Source organism: Ursus americanus, chromosome 26 (assembly GCF_024610735.1).
Source record: "Ursus americanus isolate L20-20 chromosome 26, mUrsAme1.1.p, whole genome shotgun sequence".
In the NCBI taxonomy this organism is placed as follows: domain Eukaryota; kingdom Metazoa; phylum Chordata; class Mammalia; order Carnivora; family Ursidae; genus Ursus; species Ursus americanus.
In genome coordinates, this window is record NC_142152.1 from 31,574,549 (window position 1) to 31,597,991 (window position 23,443).

Consider the following 23,443-nt stretch of genomic DNA (forward strand, 5'->3'; position numbering starts at 1 on the left):
AAATAGAGGTGTTGATTTTTTTTAGGTCCATTAGAACCTCAGTGTGGTGACATCATCCTTTTCTAAAGAGTTTGCATATTTAGAAATCTCCCCTGGAGCAAGAAAAGATGAGGAAACACAAGGAAAAGTTATTAATTCTGTGGTAGGAGATTGAAGGAAGTCATCTGGCTTGCATTTCAGGAAAGAGTTCATATTAAGACACGGACAGTAATATGGGATATATTCTGAGCTAATAGAACTGAAATCTGAGAGTTACTTTAACTGTTGAATATCACAGTTATACTAACACTGGCTAGAGAATAAGAGCTTTCCAACCTTGAGATAAAGAATAATGAATATAATAAAACACGAGAATTCTCTTTTAACGAATAACCCGAGTTTTCATTCACTAGATCTTCACCTGAGCTTCAAATTTGTGTAAAGATCGATTTGCTTTCCTTTTTGTCCAAATGGTTTCCACTTGTTGTGTATAAAATCCTAATTCCTAGTCATCTCATGTCTGATCTTGAATGAACACTAGAAGGAACAAACTACAAGGCATTAGAAAGAAAGGGATAAACACATGTAAAATAAGAAAGCAGCTCAGAGGATCTTTCTCAGTCTGCAGCAAAGACAAGTGTGACCGTCAGCATCACGAGATGTGAACTGGGGTCAGAATGATAGGACAGTGGTGATGGAAGACTTCGGATATCCAAGTGCCCTTGCTCATTTGAGGCTTCATACCTCCTCCTCTCTGCTTACTTGCTCTTTCTCTGTTTCTCTACGTCTGTCTTCAAGTGGGGCCTGCAGTTGGACCTGGCTGACACACCAAAGCCTTGGCGGCCACTGAGTTTGGAGGCACTTTGAATCATTGGACGGTAGAGAAAGGCTGGGGAGAGCATACAACTTAGGGGATTTTTTAATATCCATTTTGTGCCTTGTATATCAAAATTGTATTCTAATATATTGTACATCTGCTTTTCTTTGATCAGTTTTTACTATTCATCTGCTGCCAGCCCTCCTGTCTGGAACTGATTATTTAGGGAAAATTGGTGGAGCCATCTGGAAACATGAGCAACTTGAGTTTCTGTCTGATTTCTAATGCATGTTTTGATTGGTGCTAATTATACGGTTTATTTCATTATTTATTGTTTCTGTTCATTGTTCAAAACGAAAATCCTAATCCAAATGAATTGTTTTCAAAGGCTTTGGACTTGGCTGCCCTTTCCACAGAGTACTCTCAGTACAAGGACTGGTGGTGGAAAGTGCAGATTGGAAAATGTTACTACAGGTAAAAATTTTGATTAGTTGTGAAGGGCTTAGACATGCTGTGGCATATTTTAGTCTCAACTCTGACCATTATTTTTCTGGGTGGGTTTCCTTGGGTAGAAATGAGAAATATGTCTTTGACTTAGGTGAGGAAGCATTTGAACATGGTAGCACTAAGGACTGATAGCGTTGGAATACTAAAATGGTAGTGCTGGGCAGGGGAAACTCTGAGACCATCAGATCCAACACCCTTTTTCAGATGAGGAAGCTGAGGCCAGAGAGAGCCTGTGATTTGTATCAGGAACTACTTAGTAAAAGACCAGTAACGGACCTGTTAGAACTGAGTCTGTTGATTCCCATTCCTCTTCTTTTGCTCTCAAGTCTTTTTATGTCCCCTGATGCCTCGCATGTGTAAAGTGCTTCACAGTTGAGAGCTAGCTTGTCCATATGTTACATTATCTCACTTAAATCTCACAGCACCTGGAGGTAGTTGCTATTACAATTAGCACTTTGTCCAGATGAGAAAAATTGAGCCTCAGAAAGATAAAGTGACTTGTCCAAATTCACACAGCCTGTAAGTGGCGGAACAAGAATTTGAGCTCAGCTTTCTGATGCCAGTTCTCTTACTACTTGCACAATTTCAGTGTTTCTCTAGGATCTGAATATTCTTGCATTAATTCACTTAATGTTTAAACACATTTTGGGGGGGAGGGAGAGTGCACACGCAAGTGGAGGTTGGGCAGAGGGTGAGACTCTTCAAGCAGACTTCCCGCTGAGCATGGAGGCCCACACAGGGCTCGATCCCATGACCCTGAGATCATGACCTGAGCCGAAATCAAGAGTCAGACATCTGACTGAGCCACCCAGACGTCCGTAAACACATTTTTAAGCAAATTGAGAGGTCAGAAAAGTTGTAATTAATTTTATGAATATTATATAGCAGCTGGTAACTGAGATCTAACACTTGTTGCCTGGTATTAAAATGCATTTGGAGCATTTGGAAAATAGAGACAAGCAGGCAGTTTTATTTTATAAATACAAATACATCTTTTAGTATTCAAAACAGGGTAGACCAGCTACTGTAAGCATCCTTTAGTACTTATAAACTTTACTTATCAAACACTGAGGAAAAGGAAATATATAAATGGAATAAAAAGGACACTTGTTCCCTTTTGGTTGAAATTAAGACTACTTTCCACTTACATATTTTACATAGAACTTAAATGTTTTTTCTGCTATTAGGCTGAGGAAGTATTTTCTAGTAAAAGGTAATCTCATAGCATTATACCATTAAACTTTTATGAATATAATTTCTGAAGGCCAGCTTGAAATCTTGAGCTTCTAAACAAAACCTGAAGAAATCTTTAATAATTAAAGAAAAGCACAGTTTGGCTTTCTTCTGCCATCTGTATAAGATGGCATGTAGATGAGTGTACCTTGCCATATTAATCAGTTCTCCTCTGTCCCTTAATAGCTTCTCATCTTTAGTAAGTGCCCAGCACTCCTGCATTCACCGACTCGCTAAGATAGTTAATGAGCCAGGTACAAGGGTTACAAGTATTTATTAGATAGTCCTTCCTTCCGATGGTTTACAGTCCACTGGGGGAGGGAGGACAGTAAACAATCCTAAGCATGGCTCCCACTGTGATAGAAGCAAGCATGGAAAGCTCGGAGAAGAGCTCCTAAGTTGGACTGGAGAGGTCAAGGATGGATTACCAGCAGATGGAGCTCCAACTGACTTGTGTCTCTTTGCCCCTGACCAGTAAATTCTGCCCGTTCTTTGTCTACAGTAGTTCCCCTACTACCCCACTCCCACTCCAATGCCTGACTTCTGACTTTGTTTGTTTGAATTGTTCCATTAGCTTCTTACCTGGGTTCTCTGCCCCCCAATCCTTTTTATGTACTGCCGTCAGAATAACTTGGATTCTTTGGTTAATCTCCACTACGTCTAGGAAGAAGTCTGGATCTTAAGTGTGGCATATCTGATCTTGTCCCAGTCCATGCTTGCCCCTCTCACTCCCTTCTCCCATTACTTACTGTCTGCTTCCTTTCAGTTAAACCAAATAGCTTGGCATCCCCTTCCATGCGGTGCACTCTGCTGTGTGCCTGTGCTGATAGTCTGCTTCCATCTGAGATGTTTCCCCACCCCCTCCCCACCCTGTCACGCTCTCAAAGTCTTGCCTGTCACTTCCTCCCTGAAACCATCTTGGTTCACTCCGCCTCTGTGCTCTCAAAGCATGTTTTTTTTTCTTATTGGCCATAATACGATTCCATTTTTATTTGTGAACATGTTTTGTTCCATTCTTATTGGTGCCTTCAGTTCATGGTTGTGATCTTCATTTTTGTATCACAAAATGTGCATGCAGTTGGTGCTTGACAATATTTATTGAATTAAATTGGAGAGAAGAAGTTGGCGGTTGGTGGGGTTATCTTGGGACTTGGGACTCTCTGATATTGGCCTGTATTCATGAACTTGACTGTTTTTTTCCTTATTCCTAGGCTTGCTTTACATATGGCCCACTTAACTTCCTTTGCAGAAGAACCCATGTGGTTATTCCTTTTTGATAGTACTAGAAGAAGTTATCTCTGGAGGATGTAGTAGTAAAAAAAAAAAAATGTATGACCCATCCTTCCTTCCTTTGGTTTCCAGGGTAGCTAAGTGACTTTGACTCCTCTTTTGTTTTTGTTTTTTTAATTTGTTTATCTTTCCATCACCATTGTTTAAAAAAAATCTATTTGTTTTCATACTCTTGTTTTATATGTATCTTATAGGATTATATTGTAATCCCTTTTAAATCATTTTTGGGAAGAGACACATTAGATAAAAATATACAGACTCTCATGGATAATTAAGTGTGGCTGAACTTTAGCCACATGCTTAAGATTTGAATGTTCAGCTGAAGCTCTGTAGAGAACTATGCTGTTTTTCAGAGAACTTGAGAGTTCTCTGGTAACATTTTGTGAACACTCCTGGTAAAAGTTGTGGGAGCTTTGAAGTGGGGGGGAGGGGCTTCTGCCATTTCACACATTCCAACTTTAGGGCAGTTTTGGGGGGTCCCTTTTTTTTAATGATTTTTTATTATGTTAGTCACCATACAGTACATCCCCGGTTTCCGATGTAAGGCTCGATGATTCATTAGTTGCGTGTAACACCCAGGGCACCATGCAATACGTGCCCTCCTTACTACCCATCACCGGTCTGTCCCATTCCCCCACCCCCCTCCCCTCTGAGGCCCTCAGTTTGTTTCTCATAGTCCATAGTCTCTCATGTTTCATTCTGGGGGGGTCCCTTTTAACCCCATTCATCCACATCTTCCCACAGCTGTTCGTGTGTAGGCACCCAAGTGCTCGAGGCTTAGACAACCCAGGTAGAAGGTCAGAGCTCTTCTGTCAAAGCTCTGAAGGAAAGCAGCACAGCAGAACATCCTGTGAAATATTCATTTCGCAAAGTGGAAGCATCCTCAAGTGCCTAAGCAGCTCGTAACTGGCTAGGGATGAGTAGTTAGGAGAACGCCCAACAGATCTAGAAGAGGCTGAAGTGTGCCTTAATGACTGATTGAGCTCTAATGCTCTAATGATTGATTCCGTAGGAATAAAATGTTCCCTGGGCAGAAGAAACGGGGCTGATACCAGGACGGTTCTAGTTAGGCAAGGAACAAATCTCAAATTTGTAGACCAGGACAATCTGTATCGGATATGAAGATAAAAAAGGAAAATGTTTTAGAATCACAAAATGGTATAACTATATCACTCAAGTGGCAATTACTACTTACATCAAAACTGTTTAAAAACGGCTTCAAAAATGGGCCTTTGTCTCAGAGTAGACAATGTTTTCAAAGAAATGCCATCCGTAAGTTCTTCCAATAAAATGGAGACCCAAAAGCATTTACCCCGGTCACTGGCCGCACGTCCAGCTGATTCTAAGCTCTTTGGGTGGTAAACTGATGTGCCGTGGCTCGCTGGCAGCTGTCCTGCTGTGTCTAGGCTTCAGACAGACGTTCGACACACCGCAGGACGGCTGCCTAGACAGTGAATATGGGAAATAGGCAACTTGGTGCTCAACTCTATAAACACAAAGCTGATAATGATTTGTCTGTGTGTATGATATTACCTTCTTTAGTACACGCTCACTCTTACAGATAGAAATGTGATTTGTCTCTATTCATATCCTCAGTGTGTGAATAAATGCCATAGTGTTTATTTTTAAGTTGAACGTCTAATTTTTAAAATGGCTGTTCTTAGGTTAGGAATGTATCGTGAAGCAGAAAAACAGTTTAAATCGGCCCTGAAGCAGCAGGAAATGGTAGATACATTTCTCTACTTGGCAAAAGTGAGTGAGTATTCTTAACTGGAGTGAAATCTGTCTTCTCAAAATAAATGTTCAAATTCTGGCCAATAGATACGGAGAGTTGCCGGTTTCTTCAGGAATAGTTGGCAAGTTAATGTGCTCAGACTTATTTTTCTTTATAGCAAGTGGAAAAGTGAGAACATATGGAGGGTAGCTGTCTCAAGGAAATTATTGCCATGAAAAATAAGAAAACCCCTTTGAAAGATTGCCCGTTAGAGCAGAAGAAACTGCCACGGGCTTATTACCACCTCCACGGGTAACGGGCTCTGGAGAGGTCTTCTTATCTACAGCATGCCGGTCTCCCACCTAAGGAGACTGTAGAGAACCAGAATTGTTTTATGTAGATCCTCGGCTTCTTGGCTTTGCCATAATAACAAAGACAACAGTTCTCCTTGATTGAACACTTTTTCAGGAGAAGGTATTATATCTGGTCTGTTCCACCCACAGGTGAATTTAAGCCTCATAGCAACCCCACAAGGTAGGTTTTAACATTTCCTTTGTACTCTTATGTCAGTGGAGACTTGAAGAGGCTAAGTAGGTTTTTCAGGGTCACTTGGCTGTTCAGAGCCAGCATTCCATCGCAGGTCTTCCTCCTCACTGCCCCATCCTGCTCCCCACAGCCACAGCGGAAGTGAAGGGCCACCAGAATTTTCAGTCTTGGGAAAAGTTACTTCTTGGCCCTCGCCAGGGCTACTTGAAACATTTGGTGAAGTGCTGGTTAGGACATCATCTTGTTGGATCTTGACGAATTTTTTAAAATTGAAAAGTGTGCAAAAGGAGGTTGAAAGAAGAGCTATAAAAGGAAGTGCCACTACTTCCTAAATATGGTTTTAAGAATTTGCACACTAAAAGGAAACAAAATGAAAGTTACACTATATAAACTTACAGTGCTAAATAATCTTGATCTATTTACCGTAATTTTCAGAGAGGTTTGAAATTAGGTCCACCTTCTGTACTTTATATATTAAACCTAGAATTCTTAAGTTTCTAAGCATCACAGCTGACTTTTAAACTTTTCTGATACCTTGAAATTAAAATTCAGGTCACACTATTTGTCATCTTCTTAACTGATAATCACTTGCCAGGTGGTTAAAAAAATGTGCTTTTTAACTATTGTTGAATACATGGTTTGACATATTTTTCCATAAATTAATTTGCTTACGTCTATTATTGCCTACATGACTATATAAAAGTAAAATTTACTTATTTTCTTTAATATATGAAAGAATAATTGCTATGTAATAGAGATCAATCTGATTTAGGAACAATATTACTTTTGAAAATATTAGATTGTTAATTTTTAAAAAATTAAATATTTTATATTCCTTGGTATATTAAATTATTTATTGTATTTTAAAAAGCAGCTCAACAGTGTTTTATAAAGTAAAAGTTGAAGTATTTTCATCCATAGCTCTCCCTTTAATCTCATACTTTAGCATTAAACACTATAAACAGTTTTTCTGTGTATCCATTTGGGCCTTCTTCCAAGCACAGTCTATTTGGAAAGCAACAGAGTGTCCAATATCATGAAGAAAAAATGTCATCATCTTATGTTTCCATGCCTAAAACTGTAATTCCCTATTTTAGAAATTCCTACAAAGGGCATGAGTTATTTATGCTAATGTTCTCATTGCTCATTAGGTGGAAGCCATCAAGTGCTAACTTTCTCAACTCCCTGACCCCATTCCTTACAAACCTGTTCCTCTATTTCTGAGGGCCCTTTCCCAAAACCAGCTTCTCTTCAGGGCTCTCCACTGCTGCTCTTTCTCAGACCTTCTTGTTCCTTGGTCCTCTCCTCCTTCTCCTGCGTCTCCAACCTCCATCTCATAATTGGTTCCTTTGTGCGTGCTTATAGACATAACTCCCGTCTGTTCTATCCTAAAAAGACTTTCCCTCATTCCTTTACTAAGTCACTGCTCAGTCTCTGAGGCAATAGCAAGCCCACAAGGAGGTTTTGTTGAAGGAATAAATGAATGAATGCTTCATATATGACATGTGAAGATAAGACTATAACATCACCATTGAAAATTAATCCATGTTTCTGACAACTTTTTACTTGTAATATCTAGGAGATAATCTGTTACTAAGCTATAGTTATAAACTCGTCGTAACAAATACTGTTATTTTAAGAACCAGTACTTTTATTGAAATGTATCTTGGTTTTAGGTTTATATCTCATTGGATCAACCAGTGACAGCTTTAAATCTTTTCAAACAAGGCTTAGATAAGTTTCCAGGAGAAGTAACCCTACTTTGTGGAATTGCCAGGATCTATGAGGTAAGGCTTATATTACTCAAAAAGTTGATGTGAAATTGAGGTTGTGTCACTAAAGTAAGGTCATAGGCCCTTGGGATCCTAGCAAGGAGAACAATTTGTAAAATTATGATTACTGGCCTATGGTTTACTAACAGAGTAAGAGATTTTAGTGTATGCATTTAGTCAAACAAAGTTTTTATTATGATGTATTTCAAACATATAGAAGAGTAAGGAGTGTGGTATGAAATAGGGTTTAAATGAGTTTCCCACTCTAGATAGCTATTTGTCCAGCACGTCGATCGATCCTTCTCCCAAGGTCTGTAGTGTCAAATATCAACTTTTTTTCTATATATGGTAGATGTGTTTTGGGGGCTTTCTGTTCTGTTGGTCTGTTTGTCTATCCTTGTACCAGTATTATACCATCTTAATTATTGCAGCCTCAAATTCTACTTGGTATGGCTCTTTATCTTTATTAGGAAAGTTTTGTCTATTTTGGACTTTTACTTATTGTTACAAATTTGAGAATCATGTTGACAAATTCCATGGAAAGCCCCACTGAGATATCCCCCCGCTGCCTAATTACTGTAGCTTTTCAGTAATTCCTTATCTCAAGTTGGACAAATTCTACCACCTACTCTTCTTCACAGCTGGCTATTTTTGGTCCTTTGCTTTTCCATATTGATTTTAGGATTGACTTATCAAGAACCAATAAAAATCAAAACAACTCCTACAGGCATATTGATTGGGATTGCTTTGAATATATGAATGATGGGGGTGGAGGACTGCCTTTCTTCCCACTCTCCATCATGGTAAAATTCTCCATTTATTTAGTTCTTCTTCAATTAATATTTTGTAATTATCTCCATTTTGAAGGTGTTATATTGGGGGTCCCCCAAACCACCCTGAGTTTCAGTGATTTATTAGAAGGACTCAGGACCCGGCATTCGGTGGTACTCACGGCTAAGATTTATACCCCAAGGCTATAAAGCAAACTCAGTAAAGGGAAAAGGCACATGGGTCAAAGTTCAGAGGAAATCAGACACACAAGCTTCTAGGAGTTGTCCCCTGGTGGAATCACACAGGACACACTTGATTCTTCCAACAAGGTGTGACAACATATGTGAAGCATTGCCTGTCAGGGAAGCTCATGAGAGACTTGGTACTCGAGATGACTACTGGGGGTTGGTCGTATGGGCACCTTCTGCCTTCCGTTTCCCAGCGTTCCAGACTCGAAGCCATGAGGCAGGTATTCACGCACCACATCAGGTCTATGCACCACACTGGTTGCACAAAAAGTTTAGGTGTGTGAGCCCCTCTTATCCTTTGAGGGAAGTTTTATATCAATATAGAGAACCCACTAAGTTCTCAGATGCCAGTCAGCCAGGGACCAACCTTACAAGCAGGCCTTTCTAGGAATAGCAGTTTCAGGCCTGTTACACTCTTTCCTGCATAGATCCATCCCTAGGTATAACTGTGGATGGAATCCTTTTTTTCTGTTGTATTTTCTATTTGAGTATTTCTGATAAGTAGGAATACATTAATTTTTTGAAGTTCATTTGATACTAGAAAACAGGCCTAATACTGGGCCGCCTGGGTGGCTCAGTCAGTTAAGCATCTGCCTTCAGCTCAGGTCATGATGCCGGAGTCCTGGGATTGAGCCCCACGTTGGGCTCCCTGCTCAGCAGAGTCTGCTTCTCCCTCTCCCTTTGCCCCTCTCTCCTGCTCATGCTCTTTCTCTTAAATAAATACATTTTAAAAATCTTTAAAAAGAAAAGAAAAGAAAGAAAAGAAAATAGCCTAATACTTTTTTGAAGTTTTAATACCTATCCGTAAATTCTCTTAGATTTTTCTAAGTAAACAAAATAGTTATCATCTGCAAACATAGTTTCATCTCTTTGTCTCAATTATTTTGCCACTTAATAAAAAAATCTTATTGTTTAGGACTTCCAGTACAATACTGACAAGAAGCATCTCTGTCCTCTCTTAAATTCCTTGAAATTCTAGGTACAATATTTTAAAATTATTTTGTTAGGAAAAGAGTGGAAGATATTAATAGTTGCTATATCTGGGTAATAGTATATGAATGACTTTTATTTTCTTTTTCATACTTTCTGTATTTTCCAGATTTTCTGTCATGAACATGCATTACTTTTAAAATGAAAAACAAATTTTATTTTTAAATTGTCTAGAAATACTGTTTCCCCTTTTGAAATATAATTCTGATAAACACATAAGTAGAAGGCTTTGATTATTCAATAAAAATAAAATACTGTATTCTTATCTCTGTATCTGTCCTTGTGTGACCCTAAATTGAACATGAACAAAATTTTGACCAAGAAGTTTAAGAAATAGAATTGATTTTTGAGAGCAGTGGTATTCATGCAGACCAGTGACTACCTCAATACAATCAGAGCTCTCTGACCTTTAAGCTCCGCCTTCTGCCCATTTCAGTCCTTCTACCCTTCTTCTCAGGCAGGAAGTACTGGCAGAAAGAGCTAGACATCTATGGAATCTTTGATGGTTGCTGGTTGGAAGAATTCCTGCCAAGCCTCTGTTATAGTCACTGTTGCTCTGGCTGGGACAGGGAGTAGACCCTTAACCAGCTCCCTTCATCCTTCCATGCTCAGGGTCTGACCATATCCTTTTTTTTTTTTAAACAATTTTAACATTTATTAACCTTAAAATGCCATCTTTAAGATGATTGTCAGTAGTTATATGAAAAAATTATACTTGTAAGACCCTATTGAACAAAATATATTCATCAGAAAAATACCAATGGCATAATATAAGAATATTATGAAACTGATTAAAGTACATTAATATTTACCAAGAATAATTATTCTGATGATGCCATTTTTGAAGTTCAGATAATAGATATAAATAAATTTTTTCTTTCTGTACACTGATATTCTTATTTGGTTAGAAATAATTTCATTTTTTTATTTATTATTAACATATAATGTATTATTTGTTTCGGGGTACAGGTCTGTGATTCATCAGTCTTACACAATACACAGCGCTCACCACAACACATACCCTCCCCAGTAGGACCATACCCTTTTATAAGTCTTCAGGGGAAGGTTTGGGGAGAAAAGTAGAATAGGAGTTGGCTCTCAAAGTGGAGAAGAAAGCATCCAAGTTGTGGGGACAATTTATCATGCACAGAAAGCATGACCCAGGACTAAGCGCAAATTTAAAATAGTGAGATGCAGTATTTCCCCTTGAACCTAACAGTTAATTTCCCTTGTGCCAAAGTTTACCATACAAAGACAGATTTCCAGTGTATTCTTTTTTCTCGTTATGTGACAGTGCGTTTGGAGTTAATTAGTAAAGCTTGTCCCTTAGCATTGCAGCCTACACTACATATGCCTTAGGGATTTTTGTGTGTACATCAGACTTTTCCCTGGAGGGGTCCTCTTCCTTTATGTTCTTTTTTATTTATCACTTTCATTTTGATCTTGTATCTTTCCAGTGTTTTCCTATTTTAACACGAACATGTTGTGCTGCCTGTTGTTCATTGCTTCTTGTTTAAAATGATTTGTTCTTGCTAAATTTGTTTGGTTGTGGTTTTAATTGTTCTTGAGGAATTCTGTTTTTCCATTCAAAAGGCAGGTCTCTGTTTGAACTCTTTGTTGAAGATATTTGAAATTAGAAATGTTATGCTAGGAAATATCATTCTGGTGTTCCTTGAGGTTACGGTGTGTAAAAATGACTTCGGGAGTGGTTGAGAAGGGCGGCCTGTCCTCTGCCTACTGAATCAGATGTGCTGGAGGCAGGATTTAGGCAATCGTTTGTATGTTTGAGCTCACTAGGTGTTTCCGGTGTATACCAGAGTTTGAGAACCACTGCAACATTCACCTCAAGTTATTTGCAATTTTATTTTAAATAACTTAAATCAAATTATAGTTAGTGTTTTGTGAATTCGTTCCAAAATAACCACTATCAACATCACTTAAATCGAATTATACTTAGTATTTTGTGAATTCGTTCCAAAATAACCACTATCAACATCACTGGTTATTTATATACTTGAGATGACATTTATATATTTGAAAATACTTTTTAAATCTACATTAACAAAATTCATGCTAGAGTTACTATAAAGAATTCTGATGCAGGAATAGATTAAAGGAGCAAAATAGAGTATGTATGTTCATACATATGACAGTTTACAACGTTATAAAGACTGCCTATTAAACCAATTGGATTATTGAATTATTTAAAAAATAGAGCTGGAGGAATAATGATTTCTTATACTAAAAGAATCTATTACTGCCAGATGACTCAAAGATTTAAAACCATGAAAGTTCCAGGAAAAAAGACACAGATGAATTATTTGTATAAACTTGGAATGGGAATACCTAAGTGTGATAGAAAGCTGAAAGCCATAATAGAAAAGATTGAATTTGAGAAGATAAAAGTTAAATTTTCTATAGTTAAATAAGTTTTCTATATAGTTAAATTTTCTGTAAAAGCAAATAGAAATAAAACCAAAACAGTGTAAAATATCCAACAGGGAAAATATTTGCCATACCTGAAACAGACAAAAGACTACTTTTAATTTCCTCAGTCTATACATTGCTTAAAAGTTGCTGAATTTCAGGTGGTTTCCCAATTGGTGGGAGAATTACACACACACACACACATAAACGTGCATGCACACAAACTTACAGGTTCTCATTTAGTCAAGATTGTAAACCCATATGGAAACAAGGTGTTTCCTTAGAGCAGTTGTGGGTCAAAATCATGGTGTGGCTTTTGCCTAGGCCCTTGTTTTCCTACTGGCCTGCCTCGTGGCTGCTGAGCCTCTTCATGAAAGTAAAATCACCCCAGAGGTGAGACAATAGCCAGTTCCAGCTACAGTGTGTCTACACCACTGACCCATCTGGAAGAACTTAAACCATCTATACTTCTCCTCTGAAGGAAATGTTTATAAACACCAGGACTTCCTGGATTTTGAACTTAAGTCTTATCGGCAGACTCGTTTAATCTGGAAGGAGAAACAGAGTCAGTGCCCAGGGATCTCTGAGCCACATGTCTGCCTCCAGCTTTCCTGTATCCAGGAGGCCAGTTTCCCACCCAAACCCCCATAACACAAGCCACAAGTAAAAGGACAAAAGGTAGAATAGGAAAATGGGCAAAGGACATGAATCGGCAGTTCACAGGAAATATAAATATGTGGTGTATGAAATGCCTAACCTCAGTCATAATTAAAGAAATAAAAACGAAAATGAGATGCCTTTTTCGACTTAATCGGGTTGACAGAGATGGAGAAGTTCCATGACATGGAGGGTTGTCAAGGTTGTGGAGGAACATACCCCACGTATGAACACTGGTGCTGCGAGTATATGTTGGCACAACCCATCTGGAGGCTGTTTGCGATTACTGATGAGATTTCCAAGCCTGCATACTCTTTGGCCCAGCAATTTCACTTGTAGGAATTTTCCTTAAGGATGTTTTCATACAAGTTCAGAAAGATCTGTGCAAGGATGATTTTATAGTATTTTTTTATAACAACAACAACAACTAAAAAAACGGAAACGAACACTTCATCAAAAAGGGACTGGTTAAATAAACTGGGGTCTATGTATTGAAGGAAAACTATGCAGCAATAAAAAAGTAACGGGGTAGGACCCTTTGTACTGATATGGAAAGAGTCAAGATACTGAGAGTAAAAAACAATGAACCGTGAATCAGAATGTATACACATGTATGTGTACATATATGCACAAAATTTCTTGAAAAATACTCAAACTATTCACAGTACCTCTGGCTGGATTTGGGGAGGGAACTTTTACTTTTCATTTTATAACCTTTTGCGGTGTTTAAATTTATTTAACATAAGCACATATTTTACAATAACACGTTTAAAAAAACTACATGTGAGGTTGCCAAAAACATAAATTAGTTTCAGTCTAAAATTTCTCAAGATTACATAAATTAATTATGTGCCCATCAATCAAGTGTACAGACATTCCAAGGTAATTTTATAGAACTGAAAGCCTTGAAACAATTACCCATTCAGGCTGGAGTCTTTTTGCAATCGTGTCCCTCCCAAATTAGTATGTTGAAACCCTAACCCCCAGTGTGATGGTATTTAGAGATGAGGCCTTTCGAGATAATTAGGTTGAGATGTGGTCATGGGGCCCTCATGGTGGGATTAATGCCCTTAATAGAAGAGACACCAGAGTGTGCTGGTGCTCGCTCTGCCATATGAGGATGCAGTGAGAAGGTGGCCTTTTGTAAGCCAGTGAGAGTCCTCACTAGATCCCAACCATGCTGGCACCTTGAACTTGGACTTACAGCCTCCAGAACTGTGGACAATGAAGTTCTGTTGTTTAAGCCCCTAGTTTATGGCATTTTGGTACAGCAGCCCGAGCAGACTCATACACCAAGTTTGGCAACGGTGACATGAAGCCTTGCACTGTGGGGTGTTGTTGCCCTGGAAACCAGAAAAGTCATATTCACGGGGACCCAGCTGCCCAGGGCCATTAGGTTCAGAGGTCAGGTTGCTGCATCGGTGTGGAGATTATTCTTTGGAAGGACAACATCTTAGTCTGCTCAGGCTGCTGTAACAAAATACTGTAAATTGGGAGGCTTAAAGGACATAAATTTATTTCTCATAATTCTGGAGGCTGGGAAGTCTCAGATCAAGGTGCTTTCCAACTCATTTCCTAGTGAGGGCCCTTGTCCTGGTCTGCAGATAGACACCTATCTATACCCTCACATGGTAGCGAGAGAGATCATCTCTCTGGTGTGTCTTTTTTTTTTTTTTTAAGATTTTATTTATTTGAGAGAGAGAGCAAGAGAGCCAGCCCAAGTGGGGGGGGGGCAGAGGAAGAGGGAGAAGCAGGCTCCCCACTGAGCAGGGAGCCAGACGCAGGCTCAATCCCAGGACCCTGAGATCTGACCTGAGCTAAAGGCAGGTGCTTAACTGACTGAGCCACCCCAGGCGCCCCTCTCCTTGCCTTTCTTCACATCAGTTATACATGCCTGACATTATATTACCTATTTGTTCATTTGCTTGTCTTCCTTACCAGTGTACCCTCCTTCAGGACAGCAGTTTTGTCTTTTTGTTCATATTGTGTCCTCAGGGCCTAGAACACGGTCTGGCACATGGTAGGCTCTCAATATTTGTTGAGTGAATTAACATAAATCAGCCAGAAGAAAAATAATTTCTTGGCACTGAAGTATTGCTCTTCTGTCTTGATGGAGAATAGGAAATGAACAATATTTCATCAGCAGCAGAATACTACAAAGAAGTTTTGAAACAGGACAATACTCATGTGGAAGCCATTGCGTGCATTGGCAGCAACCACTTTTACTCTGATCAACCAGAAATAGCGCTCCGGTTTTACAGGTGGGCTTTACACTCTCTTCATAGAACTTTCCTGTGAAATATCGGTGCAACAGCAGTAAAGATGGCGTGAAAATGTAGACAGACAGTATATGGGCCATGTGTGTAGGAGACTAAACATTCAAGCACCCAGAGGTTTTATGAGCAAGTGACATCTGATCATTTCAAAATGTGCAGATATTTGGCATCTTGCAGAAACATACCTGGATGATTGAGTTTTTAACGCCACGCCATTGTATGAGTTAGCCATTTTGTTGCCAACGAGTAACTGTTGAATAGTTCCTGGAAACACTTCTCCCCATCACTGCTTCCCTTAATACCACCACGTAGCACATAAAGACCCTGAAGCTGAAATACTGACGAGATTTGCAAAGAGCAGTGGGTACCACGTTCCCGAGCCCTGACGAGGACCTGAAACAGGTTCCCCTGTTCTGTGAAGTATTGTCAACTCTTGTCCAAATAATTTGTCAAAGCCTAAATAAGTTCTGGTCTCTGGTTCTCTTTCGAACACAATCTTATTTTATCCTACAGATGGCTTCTGAGATTAATTTTTAAATTTTGATTCTTCTTCTGCCCTTAGGTAATTTACAAGGAGGTAACTGGCCACTGACAAGAGTTCTTTCCAAATAGACGTCAGCCACATAAAATATGATAAAATCAATGCTGTTTTAGGCACAGGCAGCAGCCTCTACTCTCCCACCCCCAAAATGGGTCATGGGTTCCTCAGGGTTGCCGAGGTGGATTTTCATTTGCTTATTTGAACTGTCTTGTCCTTTGGGGTTAGTGATGCCTAGAAACAAATGGATTTTTGAGCTCTAGCATGAGAGCTAAGTAGATAAAGTCGGGATTGCACTGATGGCCTTGCCTTACTTCATAGAAACTCACCGGAAGGTCAGTAGACACAGCTAAACCACAAAATACTACAGATAACCAAAACCAAGAGTCAGTTTAGCTGAAAACTTGAGGGTAAATCCTACAGGCAGCCCTCAAATGAGAAGATCTCAGGGGTTTACGGACTGGCACCAAACCTTTATGAAGCAAAATGTTGTGGGTTTTACCTAAGTGCCTCTCTTGTATCTTGGTTCTCTAACAGAGTTTTTTGGGGGAAAAGAAATTATGTAAGTTGATTCTGACCTTGCCTCTGGACACATTGCCCATGACTAGTACACTTAAAAAAGACATGCTTTTGTATTTGCTTGGACATTTTTTTTTATTTCCTATAATACTATCTATTTTTTGGGGATGTTAAAAATTACAAAACATTCATTTCTAACTTTGTAAAAAAAAAAAATAGGTCTTACTATTTATCAGGTTGGCCTAACACCAAAATGTGTGTGCTCTTTTTCAAAAAGGCGACTCCTGCAGATGGGTGTTTATAACTGCCAGCTGTTTAACAATCTGGGGCTCTGCTGCTTCTATGCCCAGCAGTATGATATGACTCTGACCTCGTTTGAACGTGCCCTCGCTCTGGCTGAAAACGAAGAAGAGGCAGCTGATGTCTGGTACAACCTGGGCCACGTAGCTGTGGTAGGTTGTTTCTCTGATGTGATTTCTGGTGTAGAAAAGGTAGCCACCGTTGGAAGAAGTGTTCAGGGATCCAGGTTTGGTCACGGTCTTCCCTAGCAATGTAGCAATTTCCGAGAGTCACCCTAGAACTCATTTTCTCAGGTTAACTCCTCATACACACAATTCACACTTGATTGTGATCGGTACTTGTTGCTTGGTAGCAGAAGAGACTTACACGAGGAAAGAAGGGAGGAGATGGGGGGCGGAAGCAAATGGATCTGTGTGCGAATACACTGTTTTCTTTTCAAGGGTATAGGAGATATGAACTTGGCCCATCAGTGCTTCAGGCTCGCTCTGGTCAACAACAACCACCACGCCGAGGCCTACAACAACCTGGCCGTGCTGGAGATGCGGAAGGGCCACGTCGAGCAGGTCAGTGAACTACTGTGGCACAGTGCACAGTCTGCTTTCCTCAAAGAAGAGCTGTCAGGCGTAGCTATCTTTACATGCTGCAGTTTATTTGTTTTTTAAAAATTTATTTATTTGAGAGAGAGAGAGCAGGTGTGGGAAGGGACGGAGGGAGAGAGACTCCCAAGCAGACTCCCCGCTGAGCACGGAGCCTAGGCTCTATCCCAGGACCCTGAGATCGCGACCTGAGCCAAAATCAAGAATTGGATGCTTAACCCCCTGTGCCACCCAGGCACTCCTACATGCTGCAGTTGAAAAATGAGCTTGAGAGTCTCACTGGCCTGGATTTGAATCCCAGCTCTGTCACATATTAGTGATGTGACCTTGGACAAGTTACTTAACCTTTCTGTTTTCTCTTACCCTTGGTTTTATCAGGACAAATCTATACCTCCCTAGTCTTCCCTGCCTTAGTGAACTGTTGCACCGTTCCCAGTCCCCCACCCACCAGCTAGGTGCTCCAGCCAAAATCCTAGGAGCCACCCTTGAAACCTCTCTGTCCCGGCTGCCTCGCGCTGCCACCCCATGCCCCATCGCGTTTGGCAGGCCCTGCCAGTTTTATCTCCAAGCCCCATTCCGGACCTGACCACTCTTGCCCCTCTATGCCACCCTTCTCTGGACTGCCCTCCTCGCTTTCCTGGACTCTGCGACAACAGTCTTCTCACTGGTCTTTTTGTCTCCACTTACGTCAGCAAGTAATTGTATCCTATAACACGTCATCCTCACAACAGCGGAAGGGATTTTTTTTAAAAACGAGAATGATTTCATCACTGCTTCATTCAGCATCCTCCAAAGTCTTGCTTGGAATGAAGTGTGGATTCAGGTCTTGACCTACAGGGTCCCACGTAACCCGGCCTCTGGCTCCCCCTCAGACCACATCTTTCCCCATCTCTCCCTCCACACCGACTTCGGGCTTCCGGACACACCAGCCGCCTCGCTGCTCTGCACATACTCTGTGCCTGTGTCTACTCACAGCCTTTGGAATGTTCGTTCAGATCCTGCACTGACTCTTCTTTTCGTCAGTCGGGTCTTAGCTTAATCACACCTCCTAAGAAAGGTCAGCTCAGACATCAGTCTACAGGAGCCCTCAGGCACTGTCACATCGCCTACTATTTTTTTCTTCACAATACTTATGTTATCAGATACGTTCATATTTATATGTAGAATGTAGCACGGCAGCCACATGAAAATAGGGACCTTCTTTGTCTTCTAACTGCTATATTTTCAGCTCAGAAACGGTGGCTGGCATGTGGTAGGTACTGGGTATTTGTGAAGTGAACGGACAGCATATAAAGTGGGGTAAGAGCAGTACCGGAAGGTGTTCTGTGAGGATGAGCGGATTATGCGTGGAGAGCACTGGGCGTGGTGGCCTCGTACTGAGCACACGGGAGATGCTTAGTAAATTATATTTAAAAAGTTTAAAGTGCTAAACACACTCATACAATACTAGTGACACTCAAGGCTAGATATGTACTACATTCCAGACTTGAAGGTGAAGAAACAGGGACTCGAGGAAGGTAAGTAACTTTACCTGCCGATACAGTGTTCACCTCCCACCTGGTCTGCTAAGCACCGTGATGAACTTGTAACACAAGAGAAGAGACGTCCTTGGCTGTTGCCTTTATTTCATAAATTCCCCCAAATAAGATGGGTTTGTATTTTGTAAACAATAACTACAGAGGACTCTTGAGCAGCACAGAATTGGGGTGCTGACCCCCCATGTAGTTGAAAATTCAAGTATTACTTTTGAACCCCCCAAAACTACTAAGAACCCACTGTTGACTAGAAGCCTTAGCAAGAATGTGCACAATTAACACATATTTTATGTCATATGTACTATATACTGTATTCTACAATAAAGTAAGCTCGAGAAAATAAGATGTGATTAAGAAAATCATAAGGAAGAGAAAATACATTAGTAGTACTGTATTTATTGAAAAAAACCCCACGCCTAAGTGGACCCGTGCAGTTCAAACCTCTGTTGTTCAAGGGTCAGCCGTACTCTAAAATGGGAACCTTACCTATGTCCGTATGCAACAAGTGCTTTTGTGATTTTCTCTGTTCCCATGTTGGTGATTTTGTTTCCGACTTACTACAGTTTCTCTACTATACAACTGATTTGAAAGGTTTTGGTGAAAGTTTTCATACTAACCTCTATTTTATTATTAAAAATTATACCTCTTTTAAAAGAAAAATAGCTAATTGTAAAACAAAACAAAACAAAAAATATCTATCAAACTGCTATTTTCCATTAAAAAAAAAAAAAAGATACACAGATTTGTCCACAGGTCATGGATGGAGGTTTTGGGTTTAGTTACAAATTGGAGGGATGGTCAGCAGTTTGGAATGGTGAGTTTGTGGTCCTAACAATCCTTTGAGTCTATAGGGGATGCAAATTTTGGTTTTTGAGAGAACAGAAAGCTCGTCATTTTCAGTCGCATTCATTTCGAGGTCAGCAGTGTAGTAAGTACTCCTCACTGTCTTCCAGAACCTGGGGCTTGGAAATTTACTGCGGGTTTATTTTTTATTTTTTTGTTGTAGCGTTAGAGAGCAGGTAATTAGAAGCTTAAGAAATCAATCAACAGCAATAAAAACTAGGTTAATAAGACTTTTTTTTAGCATCATATTGAAATATAAACTTTACAAGAGCTGTGGTTCTTGACTTTAAATCTACTCTTTTCATATTTTCAGTTTTATCATTAATTTGGCAAAATGTAAATATTAACTGTATTTCAGTAAGTCATATTTCACAAGGAATGTCATCTGTATTTATCACAGGATCACATTTATGAAGTTCCTATCTTGGGTAAAGGATTCTTTTACTAACAAAACAAAACACATCACAAATATAGTACTGACAGATGCTCATATACCTTTGGTTTTCTTCCCCCCCCCCCCTTTTTTTTAAATACAGGCAAGAGCACTGTTACAAACTGCATCATCTTTAGCACCCCATATGTACGAGCCACATTTTAACTTTGCAACGGTCTCTGATAAGGTATTCTCTTTATCAATTCATCATTCGATCTGTTTCTTTTTCTTTCCTGGTTTTAAAAAAAGTACAGATAAATAAGGAAATTCTAATAATGTTTTGAAAGAAATGATTTTTTAAGTATTGTATACATCTGTCTTTCCCAAGGGACAGTTTTAAAGAAATTTATCACTGACTATGGACTAAACTTAATATTACAGATTGCATTATAGATTGTTATCAATTACAGAATTCTTTTATTTTTAAAATATGACATTTAGTCATGAAAAAATACTCATTACGTAACTCCTGGTTGAGGAAGGATTTGGTAATTGGCTTTTATAGCAAAGAAATCTTGTATTTTGTTATAGACCGTGTTGCCATCAAAGCTCTGGCATACTTACATCGAAAACCGGGGATGTACTGTATGGTGACTAACATAATAAAAAATCATTATTAAAAAAAAAAAAAAAAGCTCTGGCATAATTGTTACAAGATTAGGGATAGGAGTGAAAGCTATCTTAGCCGTGAACAATGTGGGAAAAATACAACTGTTAATACTGTGTTACAAGTCAGTAAATATTCGAGAACTAAAAGGAATCATGCCATTTTCAATAATATGAACAACAAATAAAAGTATCTAATAATAACTAACTTCTACTGAGAAATCTTCCTTTAACATAGAAAGTGAGTTTGAAGGGTAAGGAAATGGCTAAAAGTGTTTGCTGATGTAAAGACTCTATAGACCAGAAGACATTACGAAAATGTCATTTTTCAAAGCACAAACATGAAGCTATCCTCACTTTCATTTCTGCTTTGGAACTAAGCTGTCATTCCTACATTGTCATTTTTGAGGGCTTGTCAAGTGCCAGCCACTGTTCCAGGGGCTCTGCACACCCTCTCTGATTCTCCCAACACCTGTCATGTTGGTGTCCCTCACCTTCCTGACTCATTTTTTCATACAACTGATGTTTCATTATTAAGCCCCTGCTATTACCTGGCACTGTAGTAGGCACAGAGAGTGTTAGCAGGGAATAAAACAAAACCTCTGCCTCGTGCAGCTTACATTCTAATGGAACCCAAGGCTGGTCGAGCCTGAAAGACTCCCCTAGAGTCCCATGGCCATGGCAGGGTCAGAATTTATACCCAGCACCCAATGATGCCCATGTGTTTTCCATTGCCCGCTGCTGCCATCTACTTAAACCACAGGCTTGATAACTTTCTTTCACTTTATCACATTTTAATAATATGTAACTCAAATGAGATATTTCTCTAAGCAAAAGGCTCTATTTTCCATAAAAGAAAATGGTATGTTAAAAAGAAATGCTGTGAGTTTTAAAAAAGGAAATTTATGTTTTTAACATGTATTACATGTTTCAAAAAAAATCCTGCCGGAATTGAATTACCTAGGTTTTTTGTATGTGCACACACTAAAAGGCTCTTGCTTTTTATAAATGGATGCATGAATCCAGATCTATTCAGAAGGATCCAGATACTGTGGGCTTTTCTTTGGGACTGGACTTTGACATCAGCCTTATTGAAAATCAGAGATACCCTTAATAAACTTCCAAAGCCAGATATCTTCCCCCACAATACTCTGCTAGCTCCGTTTAAAACCTCCCTGAGCATGTTATTGTATCTTATATAAAATCGTTTTTGCTTGAATTTTCTGTCTGAAAGATAATGCCCTAGCCAAAATAGGTCTTTATGGTACATTACAAATAGTTGTCCTAAGGGTAAACAGAGCTGGCTGTTGTAGTATGCAAATGTTATTTTATTTTCATAATACTACCTATGACAGGAAAAGAAGACAAGGTTTATGAATTCATAACTAGACAGCTGTAATGGAGCAGAAATTATTTGTATAATTGGTTATTTTATTTTTCTCATATTTTTCAAGATTGAATTGTAATCTAGGTGAAAGATTTCTAAAATCAAAGTGGCATAATCAAGCAATTTACCCTTAAAAACCCTTTGATTTTCTACAGTGTACAGATAGTACATCATTTTTTTTTTTTTTTTTTTTTACTTTCTTACTCATTTTTCCTGGTCTCATTCTGTGGTCTTACTCTGGCATTTCTTACAGATTGGGGATCTACAGAGAAGCTATATTGCTGCTCAGAAGTCGGAAGCAGCATTTCCAGACCATGTGGACACCCAGCATTTAATTAAACAGCTAAAGCAGCATTTTGCGATGCTCTGATGTCCCACAGACCAAGTATATTCTCACGAGGGGGCATTACACAAGGGAAAAAGCAGTGTGCTTGTATATTTGGATATACAAACCTGTGCTTGATATTAGTGAAGAGGATGTAAGGGAGTTTACACAAGAATTTATAATGCAAACTTTATAATAATAACTTGTATAATATTAAAACATTTTCATGAATTTCCTCAAATTTTTATAAATGCATATTTTTAATGTTGTTAAGCTGGCCATTAGCTAACGTAACTTCAGAGGTCTGAAATCTGCCATTAAAACTGCACTTTTAGGGCTAAAATTGTGTGTATTCATCCCAATTAGAGATTTTAGAGCTTAAAATCTGTATTTAAAACTATTTATCAAATGCTTTGTAAGAGACTATACATTTTCTTACATATTATGCTTTAAAACAAATCAGTGTGTAATGCACCATCATTCTGTCATTTTTCATGAGTTTTTATTTTAGGCATCTCGGGTAAAACAAGTTTTTTTAGAAGTCCAGTAACCTTAGAAATGAAGTCATCAGGGGCGCCTGGGTGGCACAGCGGTTAAGCCTCTGCCTTCGGCTCAGGGCGTGATCCCAGCATTCTGGGATCGAGCCCCACATCAGGCTCCTCCGCTATGAGCCTGCTTCTTCCTCTCCCACTCCCTCTGCTTGTGTTCCCTCTCTCGCTGGCTGTCTCTATCTCTGTCAAATAAATAAATAAAATCTTTAAAAAAAAAAAAAAAAGAAATGAAGTCATCATTTTCATTTTACTTGATGTACCACCAAATTTATATTTTCCTGAGAAGCTGTTTATGAAATATCACGTTGTTGGCACAAGAATATCAGGATTAGAAATGGAGCCACAGGCCCAGAGCCCCACCTGCAGTCAGCCCCAAGAAGGTTAGGCCAGATCCCAGGACCATGCACTGCAAAATCCCGGAAAGGCTCTTGAACTCGTCTCTCCCAGATTTAGTGGAATTCTCATCAATGTGTTCATACAAGGAAATGTGTCACAGGGACAAAGCCACTTAAAGTCAGATTCTGGACTCTGGGACCCCTCTGTGTTATTTTTCAGTTTCTAATGTCATGAAAACTATTTTACG

At 39.3% G+C, this 23,443-nt stretch overlaps 1 protein-coding gene across 7 annotated transcripts in view; it reads left to right on the top strand.

Annotated features, from left to right (window-relative positions):
* Window positions 1–23,059, top strand: part of TTC8 (tetratricopeptide repeat domain 8) — a 50,400-nt gene extending 27,341 nt beyond the window's left edge. For 6 of the 7 annotated variants that reach the window (XM_045807672.2, XM_045807668.2, XM_045807673.2 and 3 more), the window contains 8 exons: window positions 1,185–1,270; window positions 5,491–5,578; window positions 7,763–7,873; window positions 15,073–15,212; window positions 16,562–16,736; window positions 17,025–17,147; window positions 20,095–20,178; window positions 22,238–23,059. In XM_045807672.2, coding sequence (XP_045663628.1) covers window positions 1,185–1,270; window positions 5,491–5,578; window positions 7,763–7,873; window positions 15,073–15,212; window positions 16,562–16,736; window positions 17,025–17,147; window positions 20,095–20,178; window positions 22,238–22,354 — 924 coding nt within the window. In that variant the 3' untranslated portion in view covers window positions 22,355–23,059. The remainder of the gene's footprint in view (window positions 1–1,184; window positions 1,271–5,490; window positions 5,579–7,762; window positions 7,874–15,072; window positions 15,213–16,561; window positions 16,737–17,024; window positions 17,148–20,094; window positions 20,179–22,237) is intronic. The other variant, XM_087856171.1, reaches the window with a different exon arrangement.
* Window positions 23,060–23,443: the final 384 nt, after the last annotated feature.